A 26,037-nucleotide genomic window follows, 5' to 3' on the forward strand; every position below is an offset into this window, starting at 1 on the left:
CTTCATTTTGATGTGACATATGCCTATATTTTTATTTGGTAAATGGCCTTAACCGTTTACATATAATTTGATTGTATCACTTTAATAATATAATAGATTAATACTGTATACCAACACTCTACTTAGTACTTAACCGACACTGGATCGACTGCCTTGGCCTGGTAAATATACAGGTTGATTTATCTGCCTCAAATTTTAAAATTGGGTCTGTTAAGCAATTTTTTTCCTATTTAGAGACTTCCTTTCCGATTCTTAAAATGAAAAGACTGTAATAAAATATAATCTTACCTGTGATATTAAAGTTTTTTCAGAACCACAGTATTTTTGGCCTCTGGCGACATCAAAACAAAAAAGTAAATCGGTCTTACTCTAGGTCTAAAACTATGAGACCTAGACGGTAATAGCTTATTTCCTGGCAAATTTGCTTAAACTGTACAAATCCGTTTTATATTCCCACTGAATAAACTAAAACTACCCAATAAATAATCACTTCTCATAACTTCCAAGAGAGGTTATATTTTTCGTTTGTTCATTCGTTGAATTATTGCCAATATTATAATCAGCTGTTGTCTGGTAATATTACAGTACAGTAGTATGTAATGAAACCACATTTGATTAAAAGCAGGTGGCAAACAGCGGTTTTCTTGACTAATTTAATGTGTGGAAAATTTATTAAATCCGTGTAGTGTGGCGAAAAATGAATTTATGAATTGGTTGAAGTTCCTTACCATAGTAATAGTATTTCAATCTACTGGTGGATGTAGGAGTTGTACTACATTGACTGTCGTGTATGTTGCAGTCGAGCTGTCACCTGTCGGCCACTCTTTCGCAGACGACGTCCTCCTCCTTGTCTACCAACCACCAACACTCACATCACCATCAGAGTGTGACAGGAGAGCGACTCAGTCCAGGGATGGGCTCTTCTCCTCTCCAGCTAGGTGAGCTACCATATGGTTATCTCTCTTCTATGAATTACCTCATGATCAAGATCAGAGGGATTTAGGACTATCAGTTGTACAGTCTAGTTGCCAAGAGTTGGTCTTAAAATATTTGGTTGGTGTCAAACAACAAGTCTCCACAGGCGGCTCCAGACATGCGCCATTCGCCAAGCACAAAATATTTTACGTTCGGCGATCTAGTTCGTTGCTATTTGCTGATAAATGAGTAGACGTCTACACACATGTGTTGTTTTCCAAGCAACTGTTTGTTTCAGGAATAACAAATATTTGTTCACTTTGATGTGTGCAAAAATACCGGCAATGAACAGGAAAACACAAGCACAAATATTTTCTGCTTGCCAAATAGACAAACGCCTATCGTGACTTATGCTTAAGCTATTAGCCGTGACCCCTCATTAGTGGACTGGCTATCCAGCCCCGTAAAAACAATTAAGCAAATCCCATGTAAACTTTAACACTGGGATTGAATATACCTGAATATATGTTCCTCCTTGAGAGATTTCTCCTTGGTTTATCATGTTATGTATGGTCCAGGGTCCAGACCCGTGGCCGGAGGTGTCGGCTCCAAGCCTCACCCCCACATGATGGTACACCCTCATCACCCTATGTTGGCCCCCACCAGCTCACTGGAGGCTCTGCGAGCCCACGCTCAGGCTGCCGCTCATGCTTCACATCCAGGTGCATACTATAGTCTGTTCACAAAGTTTAAACAGTTTGTTAGCTCGTCAATAGGTTTTTACTCAGGAACTTGAGTTTATTTATACAGCCAACTACGTTTTGCCAAACCTCAGCTGTTGAGATATGTTTTTATAGGTAAAGTCAAGCGAAGGGGGTAGATTTCTTCCCATAAAACTGCCTAAATGTGTTGAACAGAGTCTAGCCATTTCTAATTCCAGTGTTTAAGACTAAGAGCACAGTAATGTAAGCCAAGTGTTCGTGGAGTGTAGTAAATCTTTCTTACTTTTCCGTTGTTGTGTTTTGTACCTTTTCAAATTATGTGAGAGAGGTGGGTGGCCTCTTATAAGACGGAATTTCTGTTTGAGGGTTTGTGAACTATAAAAACTTTAAACCATTTAAATCTCATTGGTAACTCAAATAAACCAAATTAAAGAATATAGTGTCCTTGTTTTTGTTTAGCCTGTACAACTAAAGCCATAATTTAATGTTTAATAAGCTTCGAAAATATTTACAATTAAAACGTATTGCTGTCTTTATTTGCCCCTAAGAATAATTAAAATCTACTTCTAATAACCCAAACCAAAATAGGTCCAAATTGACCATTCTGGCACAAGGAACAATTTGACACTATAAACAAAGATTTGAATAGCGTATTTAATTGCTGTGGATGGTGTAAGTAAATTTTGTGTTTTGGTTCCAGAATGGACTTCCTCCTATTTAGATAAGCCTGACTTAAATTATTAGAAGTGGATTATATATACAACTTAAATTCTTAAAACATAAGACTTTATTCTCCGTATTATATCCTAGGTTAAAATAAGTTAATTTTTTATTCAGCCTTGTATACATGAGTACCGGTTGTTTAACCCCAGCACTGTTTGTCCGCAGGTGGAGGTATGCTGGGACATCCTGCGTTCCTGTCACCAGAAGGTGCTCGAGGTCCGGAGCCGGAGGTGAAGCCGGAGCCACTGACAGTGTCTGGTGATGAGGGGGGAGGTGTGGAGGAGGAGGAGGCTCCTTCCCCCACTCAGCAGCCGCGAGGACCTTCGCCTGAACCTAAGATTGAGGACTCTGAGTGCCACCGGAGCCAGTCTGCTATGTTAGTACTCGTGACTTATTGTCTAGGCCGTGTTGATGTTTAAATGTTGTGATTTTATTACAAAGGAAAATGTATTTAACAGTAATCACATGAACTTGTTAAGAAGCACAGCCGGCAACTGATAGCACGCCTATCACTATACCTTGTCTCTAGTTAAGTTCAGACTAGCCAGGGTTTACCCCTTGACCAAGGGGTAGAACAGAACTTTGGCTGGGACAGCTCTACAATTACATCCCATTAGGCTTGCCTCACTTAATACATCAGTGGAAACCTAATGTAGGCCCCATGATTTTAAAATGTCATTGATTTTTCTATTCTGTATTTTAAGTGCTATAGTGCTCACATGATGAACAATAATTGTTTCTTAACTAGCTGACTTCAAGTGTTTGAAACCTACACTTCAATTTGGACAATTCTTCTGGTACAAATACAATTATTTTATAGAGTTATTTCTCAATAAACTTATTTATTAAATGAAATTATTAAATTTTCAAATTATTCAATATACATTTTCAATGTTTTGCCCATCCAGCATGGTTTGACAATGTAATTTACTCATAGTTCTCACTATTCTATGTTAGCTTGCCAAAACCTAAGTGGAAGCAATACATGGATGCCTAACTTGTATTAAACTGTTTCATTTGAAAGCCTCTTTGTGCTTGAGTCAATGATGTCATTACAAATATCTTGTTTACCAGCAAAACCCTGACTTAAAAATCTATTTCAATGTTCATTACTTCTGAGAAACTTTTTGAAACGATTAAATATTTTTATGTTCCAAAATCAAACATCATTACAAGATCTGAAATATCTGGAATAAGACATTGTGTTAATTTTATCACACAGAGAATAAATTGTTCCTCAAACTTTTCTATTATGAAATTTAATTTGTTTTTGTTCTGATTACAGATTCTTAAGACACTGGAACAGAGGAGATTACAACTCGTGTTGCCGCACTGACCTGACCTTTAAACCTGTGCCCGACACGAAGCTGGCTCGCAAACGGGAGGAGAGGATCAGGAAACAGGCGGAGAAGGAGCGAGAAGAGAGGGAGAAGGCTCAAGCGGTAAGCAATAAACTTACAGTCTAGCATTAGTGACGGGTTCAGAGTTTTAAGTCAGTAGAGTTTCTTAAAAATATGACTAAAACAATCAATCATTTTAGCCTCTGGATTGTAATATAGAATTGATATGATGAGGTCTTACCTTAGCAATCCTAATGTTGTCGATCGATCGAAATCGATTTCAAACCTGAAGGTTCATCATCAGTCGGGATCTAGATGACCAAATTGCAAAAGTTGTATCCACCCAAAAGGTTTTGTAGAAGATAAAATAACACTGAATACTTTACTATAAACTCGAATTTTGCATATAAATTACGGACGAAAACCATGGTTAAAAAAATTTTGGTTAACCTCACTTTGCCGGTACTGACCTAAACCCTTCGGGTGGATACGACTTTTAACATTTGGTCAACTTAGATCCCGACTGATGATGAACCTTTGGGTTTGAAATTGATTTCTTTGAATCGACAACATTAGGATTGCTAATGAGGTAAAACCTCATCATATCAAAGATTTTAATGTTATCATGTAGGTCTGATTTGTTGCCTACCCCTCTTCATCTTCTGCTCCAAGTACATTTGTTTTTCTCCCACCATATGCCCAGCAATCTTGCACGTCTTTTCAAATCAGACTGAGATATGTGTTTTCTAGCCTTATTTACCAAAAAACATCTCCTTAAATTATCTGTACGCCAATGTTTTAGTAGGGTGTGTTCAATATATCTCAAAACGAACATTGGAAGACGTTAAAAATTACTAACTCTCAATGATTTTGTTATAAACGTCTTGCTAGCCTTCTTAAAAATAACTTTGAGAATTTGACGCATATTCCAGGGGAAATACAATTTTATTCTTAGATCAGGCTAGGGCTACCACTAGAACCAACCACATTCAAATTTATCCCCTAAAGTGTTTAGAAGGAGCCGTTAAAATCCAGGGGACAATTTAAAAGATGGTCCATGGTTTTAACTAGGCCTTAGTGATGTGTCAAAACCAAATCTCAAATCTCAAAACCATCAAAACTTTGGAAAAGTTTCGGTTTCGAGATTCGATCATGGAGTTTCGAGATTCAAAAGTTTCGCAATAGGAAGTTTTGGCACTTATATTTTTGAAAATATTGAAACATTTTTGTGTCATTATTATTAACATTGTTTACACACAAGCTAGTAGCAATCGAGCAAACAGATCTCCATTAACACTAATGAAACAAGTAAATTGTATTCTAAACTGCAAAAGGCATCTTAAATACTGGAACAGCTTAGAATTCAGTTTCATATCGATATTCGATATTTATTAAACACAAAGAAATATTGACCACTAAATGTTCTAATTAATGTAATATTTATGTTTATTTCAATGTCAAGAGTTTCATTTATTTAAATGTTAGTTGTTTATAAAAACAATATGTTATTTTGGGTTTGAAGTTTATCTGTCACATTTATGTTATTATGTCTGGATCAGGAGTCAATCTCTTTCAGTTTTGATCGCATAATCATAATGAAAATGTTATCATTACTTGTATTTAATTTTTAGCAACCTTGACCAGGTTGCTTGAAAAAGTTTCGCGTTCAAGTGTTCAGATTCGAGATTCGGGATTCGATTTTTTAAGTTTCGGTTTTGGTTTCGAGATTTGAAATTTCTGGTTTTGACCATCACTACTAGGCCTAATTAATTTTGAATTTAATCACAGGCTCAGAGCTCTAGAACAGGGTTGGTACGGTCAGGGAAAACCTGGAAAAGTCAGGAATTTTGTTTGTCTGGAAAAGTTAGGGAATTATTAAAAATATTCTGGAATTTCTCCTGAAAGACTACTTTTTTACAGATATGCCACGTTTTGCTCTAAACATGTTTTTGTCGGGTGATGACTAATGGCTAAAAGAACGACATAAACACTGATGCACATTTTATATCGGTAGTTAGTTATCGGTACGGAGGAGGAATCGATATGTATATAGTTAGAAACAAGTTTTGTATTTGGGGTGATTAAATAAGTTAAATAATTAAATTTTTTTCTAATATTTCTTGATTTCGATTAGTTGATATGGACTTACGGTATACCTGGAAAAAGTATAATATCAGTCTGGAAATCCTGGAAAAGTCAAGGAATTTTATTTTCCAAATTTAATACCAACCCAACCCTGTAGAAGCACTCAGGAAATCCTGCAGACTTCAGGGTGGAGTTTTACCATCCTCACCCTTGCAAAAGTGTTTTGAGAGCTTGGCCTAACCTTTAGGATGACCTTGTAGGTCTGACCCTGACGTGTGGCCCATTTCATAAAACTACTCATCTTACAATTTGAAATTGGTTGTAAATAAAAGGCTAAAAAATTATTGAAAAATGTCCGATTTTTAATGTCTTGAATCCACTTGGAAATAATTTTTAAGTGAAAAGTTACTGTTTCATTGGGCACTATACTCATACCGTTATGATGTTGATTGTGATAATATTTTGTATCTCATCACATCTTATGTCATTTAGGAATCCAGTTTAACAACATGTTTAACTATTTACAGAGAAAGATAGCAACACCAGAAAAGCCTGAGGCATCCAAGCCACCCTCTCGAGGACCTATAGAGTCTATCAGCTCCCCGTATGACAGATTCCCTCGTGGCGGCTACCCAGACACACCTGCACTGCGGCAGCTCAGGTCAGTTAGTAGCTTATCGCCAATAGCCACAGGATTCAAAGTTATTTATTAAATTAGAATATGAATTTAGTTAACTTGTATAAACCTTCCCAGCAAATGTAAGAAGCACATTGGTATCGATAATTCCAATAATAAATAATCAGATATAATCATTTTAAACAAAGTTCATGAAAAAGTTGTGCAAACAAAAAAAATTTTATTTCTAAAATTTCTTCTTAAATACTTTTTAAAAAAATCCTGTCTCAATCAAACATCACACTCTACTTCTTTTTTTGTGGTTAGCGTTTGATATTTTTTTCCTGGAAACGCTCATTTAACTCATGCCAACTACCAACATAATGATAATGCAACAATCTAATGGTTTGGAAACCACACTGAGTAGTACATCAACCTATCTCAAAAACCAAACAGTATAGATGCATTGCACGACGTTCAATGATATATGTCAGTGTCAGACGTCCGAAATATAATTCTTAAGCTGTCTCAAGCATGACATCCAATATAAAAATATCTGACTTTTACATGACGTCCAAATCTCATCATGGCCAAAAGTACAGTACGGTAACTGCAATAAACATAGTCTTGGGGGACCGAGCTGGTCTAGTGGTTAGAGTAGCAGTGGTTAGAGCCTGAGGTCCCGGGTTCAAATACCGCCAAATCAATGGATTTTACTTAAATGATAATGCCGCAACCCCTAGGTCTAGTCTGAATTAATGTGAAAAGCAATCCTGGGCTCGTGCCTAGTCTTTCCATTTAGGCTAAGGCTATCTCTCCATTTATAACTCATATGCTATTTAACTAATTTTTACTGCTCGGTTAAGTTTTATCTGTCTGACGTGCCTTTTGATTGTACTAACTAATGTTTCATTTTCACGTCTGTATTATATACTAATATGTTTGTGTGTGGTTACAGTGAGTACGCCAGACCACATGGAGGGTTCTCTCCAGTCACACTACAAAGATCCGCAGCTCTAGGTCTGCCACCTCAGTGTATTGATCCAATGCTACACTACCAGCTGAACTCTATAAACTCTATGTACGGCCCGGCCGCCAGGGACAGGTATGTGCCATAGAAATAATATAATAGAATTTTAAATTGTGGAATAAAGAGGATAGCAGCTAACTTACCTTAGAAGAAGTACAGAATTAGAGCACAATATAGAAGACACTTAAAAACCACTGGAGTATGAAATATTGTGTTTTTATGAGTCTTCTGTACATTCTATGGCCTACATGTACTTCTTCTAAGGTAGCTAGCTGCTATCCTTTTAATTCCACAATTCAAAATACTGGCCTAGAGCATTTCTTGAACAAAACTATACAGTACTAAAATTTTATTTAGAGATCAGCACATCATCAATTTTGTCTTAGGGACGGTATGGGAAATTATGTCCCTTGATTTTCGGACGGATTCAAGTCCTCAAAGACTGATCAACTCCTGCAAAATTCATTTAACATGGGACATTTTCCACAATCACAGAACCATTTTTGTTTCTCGCAAAAACTGCCAAAACATCCCATCCCGTCATTTGCCGACTGGCGCCTTTGGCTCGAAATAAGATTGGTAACGACTTATGTCCCATGTCCTGATTTCTGTGGACTGATGATGTTTTATTTACGATAGTGTAGGTATTTTGTCATAGAACTAAAACTCGGTGTCTTTGATATCCGCAGGTATCCTGGCCTGGGTCCCGGAGGTCTACACCAGTTCAGCTTGTATCCTGGTCCTGGAGGCCCCAGTCAGGCTGCTGCTCTGTCTCAACTGGAGAGGGAAAGGATGGAGAGATTAGGTCAGTTGTACCTTCACGGTAGACCAAGATGTTCACTGTAGGCCTACAATTTGAACTAAAATTTACTTGTATATCTTCATAATAGTTGACCGCATATTTTTGCCGATTTCCCAAACAGTTTGATATAAAAACACTCATTTTGTGCTTCAACTACTTATTATCGATAGTATTGAAATCTATAACCTCGTCTCGAATTATGATGAGAAAAATGAATCTCGTTTCAAACTTAAAATCCAGCAATGTCCATCCCTAATACAACCTGTTTCGCCCATTAAAAATGGATAACAGAAAGTTTAAGACGCACAAAAATACAAGTAAAAATAAAAATGTTTTGAGACAAGTAAGTGCGTTAATGTGAAAATAAATGTTTATCATGACAGTATTTACGATTTACACTGTAGCTTATTACATCAATATGCTTGAATAGAATTAGTAAAGATAATTTTATTGGATCATTTGAGGATATAATGTGTGGAATTACTACTCTAATGTAGTATCCAATTTACTTAGTTGTAATGGGTTGTTAATTACATTCAACTCTGCCCTATGCTCTTAGAATTATTTTTTTTTCTTTTGACAATTTTTATTTCATTTTGATCAAAACATACAATACTCAGAAGATTTATCTTTTATGACACCAGTCATTGCGCACCTCATCTGACGTAATGACATCCTTGTATTGTAACACTCATTGCAGCCAGGTATCTGTTTTATCTTACCATTCAGAAAGAGAACACCAGAAACACCAAGTGTACAACCCTTACACATACGCAGGTATCCCAGCGCCAGGGCCGAGTGGCAATGCACCTCCCCCCGGCGGACCTCCTCAGCAGCAGCAGCAGCAACCCTCCTCGGCTCTAGACGCTGAGAGGCTCACACTCACCACCGACCCCATGGTCAGGCTGCAGATGGCTGGGATATCTCCGGAGTACCATGCACACACCCATGCGCACACACACGCTCACTCTCACACACACCTACACCTCCATCCTGGACAACAGGCGGGGGGCAATCCTTCAGCTCCGGCCCCGCCTGACCCCGGCACTGCCTTTCCTCTACCAGGTCAGTGTGATTGCTAGCTCTTAGTTGATTTTTTTTGTTATTGACGATCAAAAATGGTTACAGGTATTCCTGATTTACATAGCTTTGAATATGTGTGATTAAGAAAAAATAATTTAAAACAATTTTGGTCATCACTAATTGTTTCACTCATTCACTTAACTGCCGCTCAGTTATATTTAATGTATATTCTGGCGACAGAGAGCAGGGAGGCGGAGCTAAAGGCCAACGCTTGCCAATAGCAGCGCTGCGACCACCATCTTAGCTTTGCAAAAGCTCGTGAAAATTGGCGACACCAGACACCCCTTTACACCTTCTATTGTTATTTGGTGTTCGGTGATTTTATCACATTCCAAATATGGTAAAATAATATAGTAGTGGACGATTCTCGTATCTAGGTGGTAAAGGGATGACTATGTACTAGCTATCATACTGGAGACTTCTCAGACAATTATTCAAGTTGATTTGCCTGAAGAAGGGTTGTTGTAATAATTCCACGTCGGCCAATGTTTTTGCGAGTTCAACGACGCAATCATTTTAATTTAAATAAATGTAGGCCTACCGCATCTAAACTGTTTGTATCTTATATAGGTAGAAACATTCCCTCCTAATCAAGAGACACTTACATGGGTAAATTGTTCATTATACTTATCAATGTTTTTGCAGCGACGGGCAGTGGAGGTTATCCGCGGCCCAGCCTCTTGCCACCCCGCGAGGCTGCCCTAGCCCTCCACCATCCCTCTGAGCTACTGGCTCGCCCCTACGCAGACCAGCTTGCACATCAGGTACTATCTAATTGCTACAATTATACAGCCTTCAATTATTTTTGTTACAGTAAATAGTGGAAATTTATAAACTGAAGAAGAATTTCAGCTGGAGATTGTCCTTTAGCTTATTAAAGATTTGTATATGAAGAATGATTCCTATGGTATATTTTATTGCAATGGTAAACGATGCAGTCTCCCTTTTTTAACGGGGTGAAATTTGTACAATATCAATTGAGTAAGTTCCTTAAAAACTTTTGATAAGTAAGTGTGACATGTTGAGGATCTCCAGACTAATGAATATAAATGCACAGTGGAACCTCTATAACAAGTCTCCCATGGGAATCTTCAAATAAGACTTGTTATCAAGGTTGACAACTTGTCAATGTTTACAATAACATTTAATTAGAGGCAACATTAAATTTATACTTCTATTTGAAAATCATGGACCACTTGTTAACAAGTTGGGTCTTGTTATTTAGGTTTCACTGTACTGAACTGAAATCAAGTTTATGAGTTTAACATTCTCTACAAATTTATTTGCACTGCACAATTCTATAATACAGTCTACTGGTACTTAAAATGAGTAGTTTAGGGTTTGTATTTTGGGATGCTGAATCCTGTTCTGAAGTTTCCTTAAATAAAATCTACAAAACTGCAGACATTTAGTTTTTCTTTTGACTCAATGACCATCAAGTTTTTGTAAATAATCTCCTTTGAAAATAGCCTGCTCTTGCAATAGTTATGTAGAGATGATAGAATACTGAAACTTTTAATGTTGACTCTGAATCCTAGAAAATGGAGGAGTCCTAATCCCGAATCATGTTCAATAAATGTAAAGTAACCGTCTATGTAGTACTAGTCTGACCTATAGCTTGTGTTGTAGGCTGCGGCTCACGAGCACTTGCAGCGACAGATGTTGTTGGAGAGAGAGAGGTTCCCGCATCCGTCACTGGTCGCTCATCATGAGGAGTATTTACGGTACAGTGTACACTATTGGAATACAATGTAAATGTCACGTAAGCCTCTGTGTCTGTGTGTCACTGGGCGACTAACCGAGCATCCATCATCTAACCCATGTTGGCAGCAGGGCCGTATGTGTCTTGTACCGGAGGGGCTCTAATCTGATTCCTTGTCCGGAGCTTAGAACGTTAGGCTAGGTAGAAGAAATACACGTGGTATTGTTTAACTCCATGAAATCTACCCGATCGGTCAATAGACCAAAGATACTAGGAGATTAGCCAATTCTAATTTATTTTTTTATTTTAATTCTTTAGAGTTAAAAGGACCATAACATATTAAATTTTAATCAAAATTGTTTGAGCAGTTTTTATTTTTATTAAAGTCCGGGTTTTTAATGGGAAATAACAATTATAAATCAAAATAATTTTTAAAAAATTGTTGAACCTTGGAAATACTATGAATTTTAGTAGCCTACCCATTTTATACCATAATTAAAATCAGGCCATAGGGTAGTTGTAAGCTCTGTACATCCAAACATAGAGAAATCGTTTCGAAAAAACTCTTTTTGGGGTCAGTCTCCACAAAGGATATTTCCACTCAAAACTTGGAACTCGGAAATTTTAATAGAAACAATACCATTCTATCCAAAAGCTTAGAGAGAGAGAAAGTAAAAAGTAATATTAGAATGAACTTGCCTACGTACTTACCTTTTTTACACCTCATTCATGCTTGGGTTTTGATTCTGGTGTGTGTGTTCAATATCAATTCTAGGTATTTCTTTTGTTTTTGCCAAATCATTGCTTTGTTTCTCTTAGACCAAAGACCAAAGTTACTTATTTGTCTAAAAAAAATAACTTGGAATAAATGCTATGGTCCTTAATTAATTTTGTGTGTGCTACATTTCCGCTTGCGATCGTAATTCATTTTTCAAAACACAAACTTCTTTCCTTAAAGTTGCATTAGTGGTTTAATGGGAGGTTTAGCAAGTAAATAACTGCCTTTGCACCTAAGTGGGTAGGGACTGACGTTGTGAAGGGATAGTTGTGGTGAGAGTTTAGTAGATTTTCACTCAGGTATTATCAATCTTGCAATTTATAATCATAGTGTAAACTGAACTTCGACGAGAACAGCAGAACAAATAAGAAAGCAGCTACAATCCAGCTACTATAGTAGAAGTTTTGTTAATGTTTCCAATTCCCTTATGTACACGCACAACAGTCTTTTGCAATTTTGTAGTTCCTATTGGTTTTTACACTACCTATTGGTATTTCACTAGCAGGATCTTAAATCTATCAAGAAACCCTCTCCTGAAGAAATTAAAAAATGAATGTTAAACAAATTACATCTATTTTCAGGGTGTAAACTAACCGGAAAACCTTGAATTTGAAGGAACCTTTAAGAAAAAGGGAAATGTCGGAATTTTCAGAGCCATACCGGGATTTTTATTTTGGCCATTTAGAACTACAGTAGAGGTGCACCAGCGGCTTGATTTTCGAGCTGAGCTTAGCCTTGCCTGCAAACTCGAGAGTTCCAGCAAAAAAGTCGAAAAATCAAGCTCCTCGAGCCTAGCTTTTACTATCAAGATCGTAAAAAACGCACCTGCAAAGATAGCATGATCGAAAAATGCACGCATTTGCAACCACAAGAGGACTATGATGATGTTTCCTTGACTCTGGGAGACGACAGTATACAAACCACGGGAGATATTCTGGATCTTGCGGCAATCGCGGATGACAATGATAACCTTAAGGGAGATTTCAATACCATGCATCCGATGATAATGTTTCCGTGAATGAGTGAGATATTCAGGATTTTGCCGTTATCATGGGAGACGATGTTTTCGTGCTTAGGTGTTGGTTATACTCTTGTATATTTTTGAATAAAGTATCTTGGAATTGAATTGAATTATAATAAAAATGACCGTAGTTGAATCCGAACCACATTTTTGCCTTAGTTATATACGAATTGGTCTAATTATCAGGATAGTACTGCGGATAGTCGTAGTACTCAGCCGTGCGGACGTTAATCCACACCAGGGAGTATCGCATCCACAGAGCATGCTTATAAATAACCACAATTCGTGACTTCCTAGTAGCTGGATTACTGGACGACGCCACCCGTCCCAGTCATAAGAAACATGACGTAATTTATAATAAAAATAAAAGGTAAAGAACTTTTTAATATTATTTATTAACATTAATCAATATATCTATGCGAAATGTAAATATATGGAGAAAATATTACGTGGAGTATGAAAAATACTACTTTTGCACCGCGACAGTCGCGGTGCATAAACGTAACCATTTGATCCAATAGAACTTGAACCGCGCGTGACACATTTTTTGAAGCTGCGATTCAAAAACCTGTCTCGGGTATATAGAGATCGCCGAGTTGCTCACGCGACACTTTGTTGCTGTCGTGGTGCATAAATGCTCCCATTTAACTCAATAGAACTTGACTAGACAGTCGCAAGTCGCGGCGCATAAAACCGACCTAAGTCTTACTTATTGGTTTCACCCAAGTTTGAGAGTGTTTTTATTTTATGGTTATTCTGATCTGTGTGTCTAATGCTTTATTAATCTTGTGTTTTCTGATTATTTTTAACTATTGTAATACCTTATAAGTTAGATCTTGTTCTTATGAGAATTTTTTTTCTTTTAAATATACAGATCGTGTTGTGAAAATATATTTTCTGTTGGTATTGGCGAGCAATCCTACCTCAAAGTAGAGTTTTAGTCGTACCGTTTTTTTTTTTTTTTTAGCAAAGCCTAAGGTACTGTGAACATTAAAGATAATAATATTTATAATTTTCTTGGTGTGTCTGAATTTTGCATTTGACCACAGTCAAACGCCAACCATTCGAAATCACTTACAGAAAGAAATTTGAAAATCTTATACCACAGTAATAAGAATATTTATTAAATAGAGCAAAAGCTTTGATCATAAAAAATCCTGAAGCTGTCCCCAGGTTCAATAGATATTGTCGTGGTCCTTCCCAATCGTGATTTTTTAATCATGATCTCGGCTCGACTTCGCCAAATTTTTATAAAATACCCCCAATATCAGCACAAATCCAATTAGGCCTATGTATCCAAACTTCTGATTATCCGAATGTGGTATGGTCCTAATTGACTCAGAAAATTAGAGTTTGTACAGTAATTTTAGTTATCAGTTTTTTTTTAATTGTTCAATTTTTGTTTATGATATTTTAGGGTACCTGTTTGAGGATATATGTAGGGGAAAAGCACCTTAGCAGATGGTGCTATTTGTCAGCTTCCCAAGTATATGACAAGTAATGATGGTTTGTATTCCAGACAACAAAGGGAGAGAGAGCTGAAGGTGAGAGCTTTAGAAGAGGCAGCCAGAGGCTCCAGACCCTAGACGTACGACACTGTCATCCAGATGAGGTTTGTAGCATAATCCTCGTGATCATCATTGTCACTTGATAGTTTATACACTTGGAAATCCAAACAAAGTCCCGCAAAGTCAGCACCCAATCTGACAGCCCAGATTTCTTGGCGAACTCATTACAGATTTTTGTAGAAGTTGCATAGAACCCTGTATCTGTGTTATTTGCCCTGATGCCAAACTATGGAACCTGGTAGTTCTAACTCAATGTACTGTATTGGCTTTGCCATTTTTACCTATTAGGAAACATTTAAACAGGGAGAAGTCAATTACGCACCTGGGGCCTAAAGCCCTTGCCAGTTAGTTTTTCAGTCAGTACCATAACGTGAATTATTTGAGGGAAAAATTAAGTTATATTTCTTCTTCAACTTCAAATGTATGTTCTTCAATTTAACTATGTTGTGTAGAAAAGTAGAACCTCGCTAATTGAAATTTCAGAGGAAAGGCAATGTATTTTGAATTATAGGAAGTTTGAAATATAGAGAGTTTGAATTATCGAGGTCAGAATTAAAAAAAAAATTTAATTATGAAGGTCCTAGTTTTAAGTGTAGAGAGTTTGAGAGAACAGAGATATCAATAGGAGCGTCAGGTCATGTTTCAACAGGCATATTTTTTGTCCTGAATTTGAATTACAGAGGCTTTACGGTAACACAGTTTGAATTGTAGAGGTTGACTTTGAATTTTGGAGGTAACAGTTCGAATTACGGCAACGAAATTCTAATTGTAGAGGCTCCAGTATATTAAAATTTGAATTGGTTAGGCTGCATTAAGCATAAAAATCACTTCAAATTATGGGTATATTATTTTCCGAATTTTATATGTTTTCTGGGGGGAACAGACAAACATTACCAAATATAGAGGTTTTCGAATTATCGAGGTTTGAATTAGCGAGGTTCTACTGTACTGCATTAGTATGTCTTTTTTTGTCTTAAGCTTAAAATTGTTTATCCTTCCCAATAACTCTTCGTTTCTTTAACCCTGCAAAATTCTTGTCCATATTAGACAGAGGTTTTGAGATTAAGTCTCATAAATAGGCACAATTTATCTTTAATTATTCTTACAAGGGAAAACAAATAAATCAACATCTTGCATTGATCTTATTAAGAATTAAATTAACTTCACATCGTTTTAACAAAATTTCACACTCATCAATTAATTATCATTTTTGAATTTATGTTTTTGCAAACATTATCGAAAAACCCCTAAATGGAGTTAAGCACTGAATTTACTGTTTGAAAACTGACCAATGAGACAGCAGCAAATGGCAGACGGCCTTATATAACCTCGATATGAACAAATCTGTACATGAAACTAAGCAGAGCCTTGCTTTGTCTTTTACAGCAATGACTGAGCTAAACAGAAACACTCAAAACCTTGTTGTACAAATACACGTTTAAGTGTTGAAACTTACAGCACTTTTTTGAATATTCAACATTTTAAGTTGGCCGATTACCATGGGACAAACTCAATTTTTTGTTTCATGATAGCTTAGATTACCATGATCTTAGGTAAAAATAGAATTTTAAAATTATTTATTAGGTACTTTTCCATCCTAAAGTATTCATTGCGGCATGACTAAAAGGATTTAGTCGAACAATCCGGCCCACTCGTTAACTGATAAGGTAGCCATCTTAACTCGAGACAAGCTATTACAATACAATGCATTTTATAGGCAAAAATAAATCTACATCATGTATGAAATCTTTTGTTTTGTTTCAGGATTGATGTGATGAGGTTAAGCTTCAAAGCACTGTGTGCCGAAGTTCTCCAGCAAATTTCTGATTTAAGTGGACGTTTTGACCAATTAAAATGCTTCTTACGTTTTGATTAAGCATAACTTTCAAACAAGTTTATTTGAGCGCTTTGTGTAATAATGTTGTTCATTTCTATTGTGATATTAAATTTTTGTGTTCCTGTTTCTTTTGGTTCAAGGAAATACTTTAGTAGTTGTAACAAGAAACGTACAAACTGCCCTTAGGTGCTGTAGTGTTTCGTTGTACATATTGCATGTATATACTGTTTTGTAATATTATAAATGATATATTTATATACTTTTCATATGTCTATAACGTTTAAAGATTGTGAATGGTTTTGGATTCTATATTTTGTCTGATGCTTGTTTAAACAGTTTAGAATTGTCTTGTGGTTTTGAAAGTGATTATTGTTTTTAAAATTTGTTGAATCCTTAAAATTCTTTTGTTAATTAATTGTTGTAAACAATAAATAAATAAATATAATTTCTGATTGTTGAAAAACTAAACATGTTTATATGAAGGATGGGCATTACAGTTAGACTATTATGAACTTAAAAACATAAAATGAAAATGTTTATTTAATGTAATATAATCGCTAGGTTTGCTTCTTATTTACATATGAATGTTAAAGGAAATCATGAGTAGACAATTCATTTTATTTTCGGTCTATTGTTAGTTAAGTCTTCATTTAATGAATTTGAAAATTTAAAAAAGCAAGAAAAGTAAAGCAAAGTGTATTAATTTTAAAGATTCCTGAAGATTTGCAACAACAATAAAAATATTGATATTTCTCACTATTGGTTACTTATTTATTTTTTACAAACATTTACATTCAAGGTATTTTTGTTCAATCCCTTAAAAAAAAGATTAAAAATCTATAAAGTTCTTCTCAATTATCCTGTACATAAAAAAAATGTATTATAAAGTGTATTTGTTCAAGTACTCAGTACTTTTTAATTGTTGTACCTCTCAAATGGTTTCTTGTTTTATTTATCAATTTGTTTTTCATTCTTTTTTAGTTTAAATTGACATGTAATATCCAAGAATATTATCCAAAGATGTAGTTAATTCGCTCAGTACTTGTCAGGGTCTCCACTCAAACATGAAAATTGTAAAACCTTGAATGATCCATGAGGTTTTTCGGCTGTAGCCTAAAACAAAACGGAATAAGCCAAGAGTTTTGTGGTAGGGTAAACCTTAAATTGAGGATGGGGGATCCTTGATCATCCATAATTTTTTACACCGACAGTATCGTCTTTGTGACTTCAGATTCACAGTGAAATAATTTAACTTGACCACCGTGACACGATGTAATTAATGATAACCTGGCCCCACAATGGCGATGGCATCAGAATTTTTTACTTACCTAAACTTATGATACAGCTTTTGCAATCTCTCGATTCCCGCCTCGAAAAAGCCAAAATTAATTAAATCCCATAAAATGGGATTGGAGATTTCTTCTGTTGGATATTCAACATCCTGACTTGCAAACTGAAAAAAAACCACTGCAATTTTCATTGGTGTTCTACTTGTTTTCTTTCATAGCAGGCTTGAATATCTCAGTGCTTTGGAATAAAAGAAGGATGGAAAAAGTAGAGAATAGAATCCCTACTCCTAAATATTCAGTTTAATTCTAAATGTGTTGCATTATCATTTGCAAATAAATATTTCATTTAACTTTTTAAATTTCAGCAAATTATTAATAAACTTTTTCTAGTTCAAGTTTGAGTGCAGACCCTGATTGAATTTATTGTTATTTTGTACATGTATAGTGGTTCTTCAATGAAAATAAAAATGTAAATATTACTCTTAAATCTTTTTATTTCAATATTAGCTAATTTTACTATCTCGAGTAGTAAGTACAGTTAGTTAGGGACAATTGAAGTCAGCAGAAAATAATGAAGAATTATAAACAGTTTTGAATGAATTGAGATTACAACCTAGCTAATGTAATTATTACCCTCTCATTTGTATACTTTTCAAGCTACCCTTCTGCATTTCTATAAATAGCTTTAACTCACTTTCTGTACATAAATTAAACCTACTTAATGTAAAATAAAGAAGTGTGTGTTCTAACAATATATAAATTTAAACGGATTATATTATTTATAGTAAGATATTCAGTAAAGGTATTTGTTAATATTAAGTACGTAATTTATAGTAGGAGAAATGTATTAAAGTAACAGTTTTATTAGTAAATTGCTTTTGTATAGAATATTTATATACCTAGTGTGCTTTTGTAGGTTACTTATAGAAGAATTTTTTCATTAAAGATCTTGTGAGATAGTAATTGTTGTTTCAGTGTCTCGTAATATATTTTTTATCATTACAAGTTCTGGTTTCTGTGTATCGATTATTAAATGAAATTTTCATCATGTTGTGATTGTATTATTTTGGGTTATATCACTATTTCAGATTTTGACACCAAAACATATTCTACCACATTTAATTAACCATTTGCATAAAATAATTATAACTGGATAGTTTATTCAGTTTATTGAGATACAACTTAGTTGCTAAGTTCTGTAGCCTTCTTATAGGAAAAAGCTACCAGTATGCTTTTCCCACATGATTAATGTTATAATCGGAGAGTAAATAGGTAAAAAAATATATTTAAAAAAAAACCTTTTAATGAGGGACATTAAAGGTGAAAAATTTGATAAACATTGGGGTGCCTTTAAAATAACAAAACATTTTAATATCCTAAGAGATTATCACATACCTTTTTAATCACGATTGTTTGAAAAACTGAGTTTTCAGGATTGAATCTGATTTCATTCCCAGTGGTGAGAAAGTACACACTAACCTAGCCAAAGCTAGAAAATCCCAAAATTATAAAAAACGCAGATGACTGAATAGTACAGTAGTAAAAAAAAAATTAGGCCTGTTGGGGGCGGGTTCAAAGGAGAGAATGAGAAAATTTTACTGAGTAGCGAAAGAGAAATTCAAACTTTAATTTACAAAATATATTTTAAATATGGGAACATGTCAGAGTAATACCAATTAATTAAATGAGTATGTAAACAGTTACTTGAGATTTGAGTCCTTGGGTTTGGTAGAGATGCCTGACGGTAGACTGAAGCGGGGAGCGAAGTTCACCAGGGGTGGACAGTCTTTGAATGGGTGAATCTTCTCCAGGAGCGGGTAGATGAGGGGATTCTGCGTAGCCGTAGAATCCGTAGAAGGTAGAAGGTCACAAAATCATTTAGAGGTCTTCCCGTCACAACACTTTGGTATTTTTACAAATTAAAAGGCACTCTCTGACATTTAGAAGGGGGCGATATTATAAAACACATACTTTAATAATTACATGGTAAACGTTATTAGTTTACTTTAAAACAGTCAAAATTGAATCTACAAGAAAATGAGCAAGGAGTACATGTTGACTCTGGGTTAACTAATGCAAGAGTGGACAGTGCAGACTGGAAAAGTAGGTCAGATAAGATAAGCTATCTTTGGAAATCCTGGTACTAGTTGAAAATTCAAATATATTAAACTAAAACCAAACATACCGCCCACCTAAATGCATATTTACAAAATCATACACTAAGAGGCAAATCACACAATAAAAATTGATCGTAAAAACCTAATATTCAAACGTTAAGCTAGGAATGGGTATCGGAAGGAGGTAAGGGTACCAGCTTATGGATAGGTCTCACATATTTTCCGTGAGGTGTCTTAACCTTTGCGGCTCTAACTGTAGCATCTGGTCCGGGGTATGTCTCAATCACTCTTCCAATAGGCCATTCCAGAGGGCTGCTGTCCTTGTTTTGAAGGTATATAACATCTCCGACTTGAAGATTTGGCTGTGATGTAGTCCATTTATTCCTGGGTATCAATGTTTGTAGGTAGTCTTGAGACCATTGCTTCCAAAACGATTGTGCAGCTTGTTGTAGGAGTTGATATCTTTCCAAACGATTCATCTTAGTTTCCGTGAAGTCCTCTTCAGGTGGTGATAACAACGGCGTTCCTACAATGAAGTGTCCAGGGCTTAGGTAGTCTCCATCATTTGGGTCAGTGGTCATTGCTCCTATTGGGCGACTATTCAGAATGGCTTCAATTCTTGTCAGTAAGGTGTACATTTCTTCATATGTTAATATCAGGGTACCGATAGCTCGGATGAGGTGACGTTTTGCTGATTTGACTGCAGCCTCCCAAAGGCCTCCAAAATGGGGTGCTGCCGGCGGGATGAAATTCCATTTAATTTCTTTTGAAGCTAGGTGATGTGCTATGTCTTGATTGTTGTCTTTTAGAAATTTCTGAATTTGAGAAAAATAGTTTGCGGCTCCTTGGAAATTGGTTCCGCAGTCACTTGTTATTGATTGGCAGAGACCTCTTCTGGCAACAAAACGATCCAATGCAGCAAGGAATGAAGGTGTTGATAAACTCGTTGCAAACTCAATGTGTACAGCTTTTGTCGAAAAACAAACAAAAATTACAATATATCCCTTTTGGCGGGGGGATTTTCTTCTATTACTTTCTTTAAATTCAAACGGTCCAGCGTAGTCTAGTCCAACATTTAGAAACGCACGTGTGCTTTCAAATCTGAGTGATGGTAGATCCGCCATTTTAGGCATTAAAGGTTTTGCTTGGAACATATAGCATCTTTGGCATTTAAATATACGCTCCCTCAATAACTGCCGTACTCCTACAATCCAAAACTTTTCTTGAATGAGAGACTGTGTCAAGCGGGGTCCTGAGTGTAAAGCTAATGAGTGATAATAATCACAAATGAGTGTCGCAAGGCGTGATGAACGGGGTATCAGAAAGGGGTGTTTCCTGGAGTAAGTTAAGTTAGCATTTTTCAAACGACCGCCCACCCTGACGAAATCATTTTCATCAATGAATAAAGCCAAAGAGCGATATCTCTTAGAGCATGGTTTATTATTTTTCATATCAGAAATATCTTTTGAGAGATAGCGTTGTTGTGTAGTCTTTACACAGAGAGATAATGTGTGTTCCAATTCCTGAGGTGATATTGGTCCTTGTTTCTTAGCTATACCTTTGGCGTTACTTTTGACGTTATTGATGAACCTTAATACATAAGAAATTACAAATTTAGCTTTACTCAGGCTAGAATATTTTTCAAGCATTTCTAATACAATGCTGTTTTGGTTATCAACTGTTGTAGATAAACATTCTTTTCTAATCTCTGGCAACTTCTCTACTTCTTCTTCAGATGAACGGTGTAATGACCACGAATCAAAGGGAGTGTACAGAAATTGAGGTCCTTTCCACCACAAGTCAAAATTTACAAGCTCTTCAGGTGTCAAGCCGCGGGATGCGCAATCGCAAGGATTTTCTTTAGATGTTACATGGTGCCACTGTTTTGGATTAGTTGACTCAAGTATATTTACAACCCTGTTTGCGACAAATGTTTTTAACTTGTAAGGAGGAGTTTTTAACCACATAAGAACAACGGCTGAGTCAGAAAACAATATGATATTCTGGGGGTCAACAGTCTGGGTTAGATGCGTACTAGATAATACAACTTCTGTTAGTAGTTGAGCAGCAGAAAGTTCTAATCTAGGAATGCTCATTGTTTTGAGTGGGGCAACTTTACTTTTCGCTTTGATAAGATGTACTGATATGTTTTCCGAGGTTTCAGTTCGTATATAGATATTTGCTGCGTAGCCCTTTTCAGATGCGTCACAGAATCCTATTATCTGATTTGTGCTGTGAGGAGTTGTAGGGATGAATCTAGGTATCTTTAGGGTTGAAAGACTTGAAAGGGTTGAAATAAATGTTGTCCATTTACTGCGAAGTTCATCTGGTAGGGGGTCATCCCACTCTAGTCCACATAACCATGTGCTCTGCATGATATGTTTGGCATAAAACGTAGTGGGTGTTATCCATCCTAAAATATCATAAATTTTAGCAATCTCAGAAAGCATTGAGCGCTTGGTACAAACTACAGGGTTCAGTTTAATTACATAGAAAAATACATCTTCAGCGGGATCAAACTGTAATCCAAGTACTTTAACAGCAGAGTCGTCTTCGGAGCGTAGGGCGAGGGGATTTTCTCTACAATCAAGCGGGACGCTGTCTAATATTTGGTGGCAATTACTGGCCCATTTTCTTAGGGTGAATCCTCCCAATCCCAGAAGTGTAATTAGTTCCTGCTGTAACTGAAGTGCTTCTTGAGGAGAATCAACACTGGTACAAATATCATCCACAAACGTTTGATGAGTGATAGCTTGAGAGGCGAGTGGGTATCTTTTGCCTTCATCTTCAACCAGTTGCAGTAATACTCTTTGTGCCAAATAAGCACTAGATGTTACACCATATGTCAATACGTTCAGCTCGTACTCATCTATATCTCCATTGGGATTTGTGCGGTAGAATATGTGCTGAAATGCTCGGTCTGTGGGATTCACAACGATTTGCCTATACATTTGTTTTATATCGGCACACACAACAATTTCATGTAGGCGAAAATTAGTTATTATCTCTCCTATGTCTCTTTGCAGCTTTGGTCCACTATACAGGATATCATTGAGGGAAGAGGAATTTGCATAGGGCTTAAAAGACGCATTAAACACTGTTCTCAACTTTGATGTACTACTGTTCTCATTTTTTACACAATGGTGGGGAATTATATAAGGTGAGGGGTTGCTGGTGATACTCATATGACCTTGAGCTAGGTAATCATCCATAAACTCTCTATACTCCAGATAGGTTTCTGGTTTGCTTTTTAATCTGTTCTCTAGGCTGATAAGTCGTTTCTCTGCCTTATCTCTTGTGTTCGGTAGGTTGGGTGCATCAGGTTTCATTGGTAACGATACGACATAGCGGCCTGTTTTATCTCTGATATGTGTTTCTGTGAAATGTGATTCAACTGCAATATCATCTGGACTAGGATACTTCACATTTTGAACAGCTTCTACCTCCCAGAACCTTTTGAGAGTCTTATCAACTGATTCACAACAGTTTAAAAAATAAGAACATTCACTTTGACAGGAGGAAGTGGCCACTCTACCACCAACTATCCATCCAAAAATAGTGTTCATTGCAGAGGGTTCACCTTTTATGATATTATGCGACTCTTTTATTATATCGAAATACAAATCTGCTCCTATTAGAAATTCAACAGGCGAGCTTTCATAGAACGTGGGGTCAGCGAGCTGTAGATTATCAAATCTTGAGATGATTGTAGGGTCAATATCAATGTTTGGCTGATCGGATGATATCTTTGGGACTACAACTGCTTCAGTAGGCCTACTCAAAGAAATATTAGAGTTCTTAAGAGGGCTTATGTTACATGTTACTGAACCTTTGTTCACTGGGACCTGTGTGTCTGCAATACCTTTGATGGTTATTTTATTTTGATGTTTATAGTGAGACCTAACTTGAGAACACATTCTTGAGTAATTAAGCTAGTTTGGGAACCACCATCAATAATGGCTCTGACTGGACACAGTTTGTTATTTTTATCCCTTATGCCGATAATGGCTGTGCTTAACATCATGTTTGAGGCGGAATTTGCATCAGCAAAATTACAAGTTTTGGATGAGGAAGGATTATGTATTTCTTTCATGTCATTGGGTTTGGTTTCTAAGCTCTTTTCTCTTGAGAGATAGGGGCCTGCAGTTGCATTAGTAGCTGGATGATGCAAAAGGGTGTGATGCTTGCCATTGCATTTAAAACATTTGGAGGTTGATTTACACTCGGATATTGTGTGAAAACCAAGACAAGAAAAGCACAAGAAATGCTTTTTAACAAAATCATTTCTGTCAGATAAACTTAGTTTCTTAAACTTAGAACACACATAGATCTTATGGTTGGGTTCTTGGCAACAGGGACATACGTGGCGCTTTGCAGTTCCAGTTAAACCTTTTTCATCAACAGTTGACAGCATGAAACTTTTAGAACTACTTGGCTTAGGAGATGTATTAAGTCTATTTTGCTTTAGCTTTCCCTTGGATGTAGTAATTTCTAGGATTTTGAGTTGTTGCTGTACAAACAAAATTAGATCCTCAAATTCTGGTAGATCTTTATCAGAATATTCATTTTCAAATTCTTTGCGGGATGACGACGTTAGTGAACGTAAACCAATGTGTAACATTGTAAAATCAAATAAATTTGACAATCCAAGAGCCTTTAGGGCGCACAGATTTGCGCTAAAAATTTCCAAAAAGTTTGATAAGGTAACAGTAGAATCTTCAGTGAGAGGGCGGAAGGATAAAATCTTATCGAGATAGTTTGATGCTAAGAGACGTTTATTTTGATAACGATCAGTGAGAGTTCTCATTGCAATATCATAATTCTCATCACATATTACCAAGGTTTCAATGAGTGAAAGCGCATGTGATTTCAATAGACTGCTAGATAAGTGAGTTTTTCACTCTTAGATAAGGATTGATTTTTATGAATCATAGAAGTGAATAAAGCATAAAAATTAGGCCAAGCTGATAAGGTTCCATCAAATGGTTCAATTTCCAATTTAGGAAGGCGAGCTACCTGGGGACTATGGACAGGAGATTGCTTATCAGCAGATAAGTCAGTCTTTGTTTGCTGCAAATGCTTATCTACATTCAACTTTCGCCCAATGGTTTTAACATTAAAATACAAATCATCATAGGACATTGATGCACTATGAACCTCTACTCTATCTCCTTCATCTACTTGAGAGTTTAAAAAACTAATACTGTCACTTGTTTGTTCAAACACAGAATAATCATCCTCTAATCTTTGATAACGTGATACAAAAGAATCAAACTCTGTATTAAAAGATTGTTTTTGCTGAGCAAGCTGGATACACTTTTTACCAACGTCATAGAGAGCTTGTAACCTTGCATAATACTTTTCTCGCTTTTTGACTAGAGAGTCGATTTCGGCTTTCTTTAAAGCTGCCATTTTAGCTGGTGAAGGAAATAAAAGGGCTAAGGTTTAAGATAGGAATGCTACATAAAAAAACCTAAATACTGTAAAACTTTTACTTAAATAAATTCTCTTCTTTGGTCTAACATTATAAATTACTAGAAATTCAGAATCCGGCTCGAAGGACCATTTTGTTGGGGGCGGGTTCAAAGGAGAGAATGAGAAAATTTTACTGAGTAGCGAAAGAGAAATTCAAACTTTAATTTACAAAATATATTTTAAATATGGGAACATGTCAGAGTAATACCAATTAATTAAATGAGTATGTAAACAGTTACTTGAGATTTGAGTCCTTGGGTTTGGTAGAGATGCCTGACGGTAGACTGAAGCGGGGAGCGAAGTTCACCAGGGGTGGACAGTCTTTGAATGGGTGAATCTTCTCCAGGAGCGGGTAGATGAGGGGATTCTGCGTAGCCGTAGAATCCGTAGAAGGTAGAAGGTCACAAAATCATTTAGAGGTCTTCCCGTCACAACACTTTGGTATTTTTACAAATTAAAAGGCACTCTCTGACATTTAGAAGGGGGCGATATTATAAAACACATACTTTAATAATTACATGGTAAACGTTATTAGTTTACTTTAAAACAGTCAAAATTGAATCTACAAGAAAATGAGCAAGGAGCACATGTTGACTCTGGGTTAACTAATGCAAGAGTGGACAGTGCAGACTGGAAAAGTAGGTCAGATAAGATAAGCTATCTTTGGAAATCCTGGTACTAGTTGAAAATTCAAATATATTAAACTAAAACCAAACAAGGCCTATTGATATAACTCACTGTTATCACCATTTTATTTTGTCATAAACATAGCCTCTCTTCTTTCCCATCTTGCCAGATGCAAGAAAACTTCTGTGAAAAGTGGCAAATATTAGCAGTCATTTGGCACACCATTATGCAGCTGGAGATGTTTGTTAGTTATATCAGCTGATAATGAACTTGACCTTGGAATGACATCATTGCTGCCAGGCCTACC

General features: G+C 36.1%; 2 protein-coding genes across 6 annotated transcripts in view; one reads left to right on the plus strand and one right to left on the minus strand.

Annotated features, from left to right (window-relative positions):
* LOC128988498 (arginine-glutamic acid dipeptide repeats protein-like) overlaps nt 1-18,529 on the plus strand; it is a 47,558-nt gene extending 29,029 nt beyond the window's left edge. For 3 of the 5 annotated variants that reach the window (XM_054409835.1, XM_054409839.1, XM_054409836.1), the window contains 12 exons: nt 800-938; nt 1,494-1,637; nt 2,526-2,736; nt 3,646-3,802; nt 6,313-6,446; nt 7,360-7,506; nt 8,121-8,236; nt 8,963-9,298; nt 9,962-10,080; nt 10,946-11,067; nt 14,337-14,429; nt 16,150-18,529. In XM_054409835.1, coding sequence (XP_054265810.1) covers nt 800-938; nt 1,494-1,637; nt 2,526-2,736; nt 3,646-3,802; nt 6,313-6,446; nt 7,360-7,506; nt 8,121-8,236; nt 8,963-9,298; nt 9,962-10,080; nt 10,946-11,067; nt 14,337-14,403 — 1,692 coding nt within the window. In that variant the 3' untranslated portion in view covers nt 14,404-14,429; nt 16,150-18,529. The remainder of the gene's footprint in view (nt 1-799; nt 939-1,493; nt 1,638-2,525; nt 2,737-3,645; nt 3,803-6,312; nt 6,447-7,359; nt 7,507-8,120; nt 8,237-8,962; nt 9,299-9,961; nt 10,081-10,945; nt 11,068-14,336; nt 14,430-16,149) is intronic. The other 2 variants (XM_054409837.1, XM_054409838.1) reach the window with 2 other exon arrangements.
* Nucleotides 18,530-19,211: 682 nt separating this feature from the next.
* On the minus strand, nt 19,212-25,040 carry LOC128989310 (uncharacterized). Its single transcript, XM_054411189.1, has 4 exons — nt 24,953-25,040; nt 21,005-23,100; nt 19,844-20,443; nt 19,212-19,343 (listed from the first exon to the last, which is right to left on the minus strand). Exons 1-4 carry the CDS (start codon nt 25,038-25,040, stop codon nt 19,212-19,214), a joined length of 2,916 nt encoding a protein of 971 aa, XP_054267164.1.
* Nucleotides 25,041-26,037: the final 997 nt, after the last annotated feature.

This window comes from Macrosteles quadrilineatus, unplaced genomic scaffold (genome assembly GCF_028750875.1).
Source record: "Macrosteles quadrilineatus isolate MER2022 unplaced genomic scaffold, UCM_ALF_1.0 Scaffold_3__2_contigs__length_128488019, whole genome shotgun sequence".
NCBI classification, from domain to species: Eukaryota; Metazoa; Arthropoda; class Insecta; order Hemiptera; family Cicadellidae; genus Macrosteles; species Macrosteles quadrilineatus.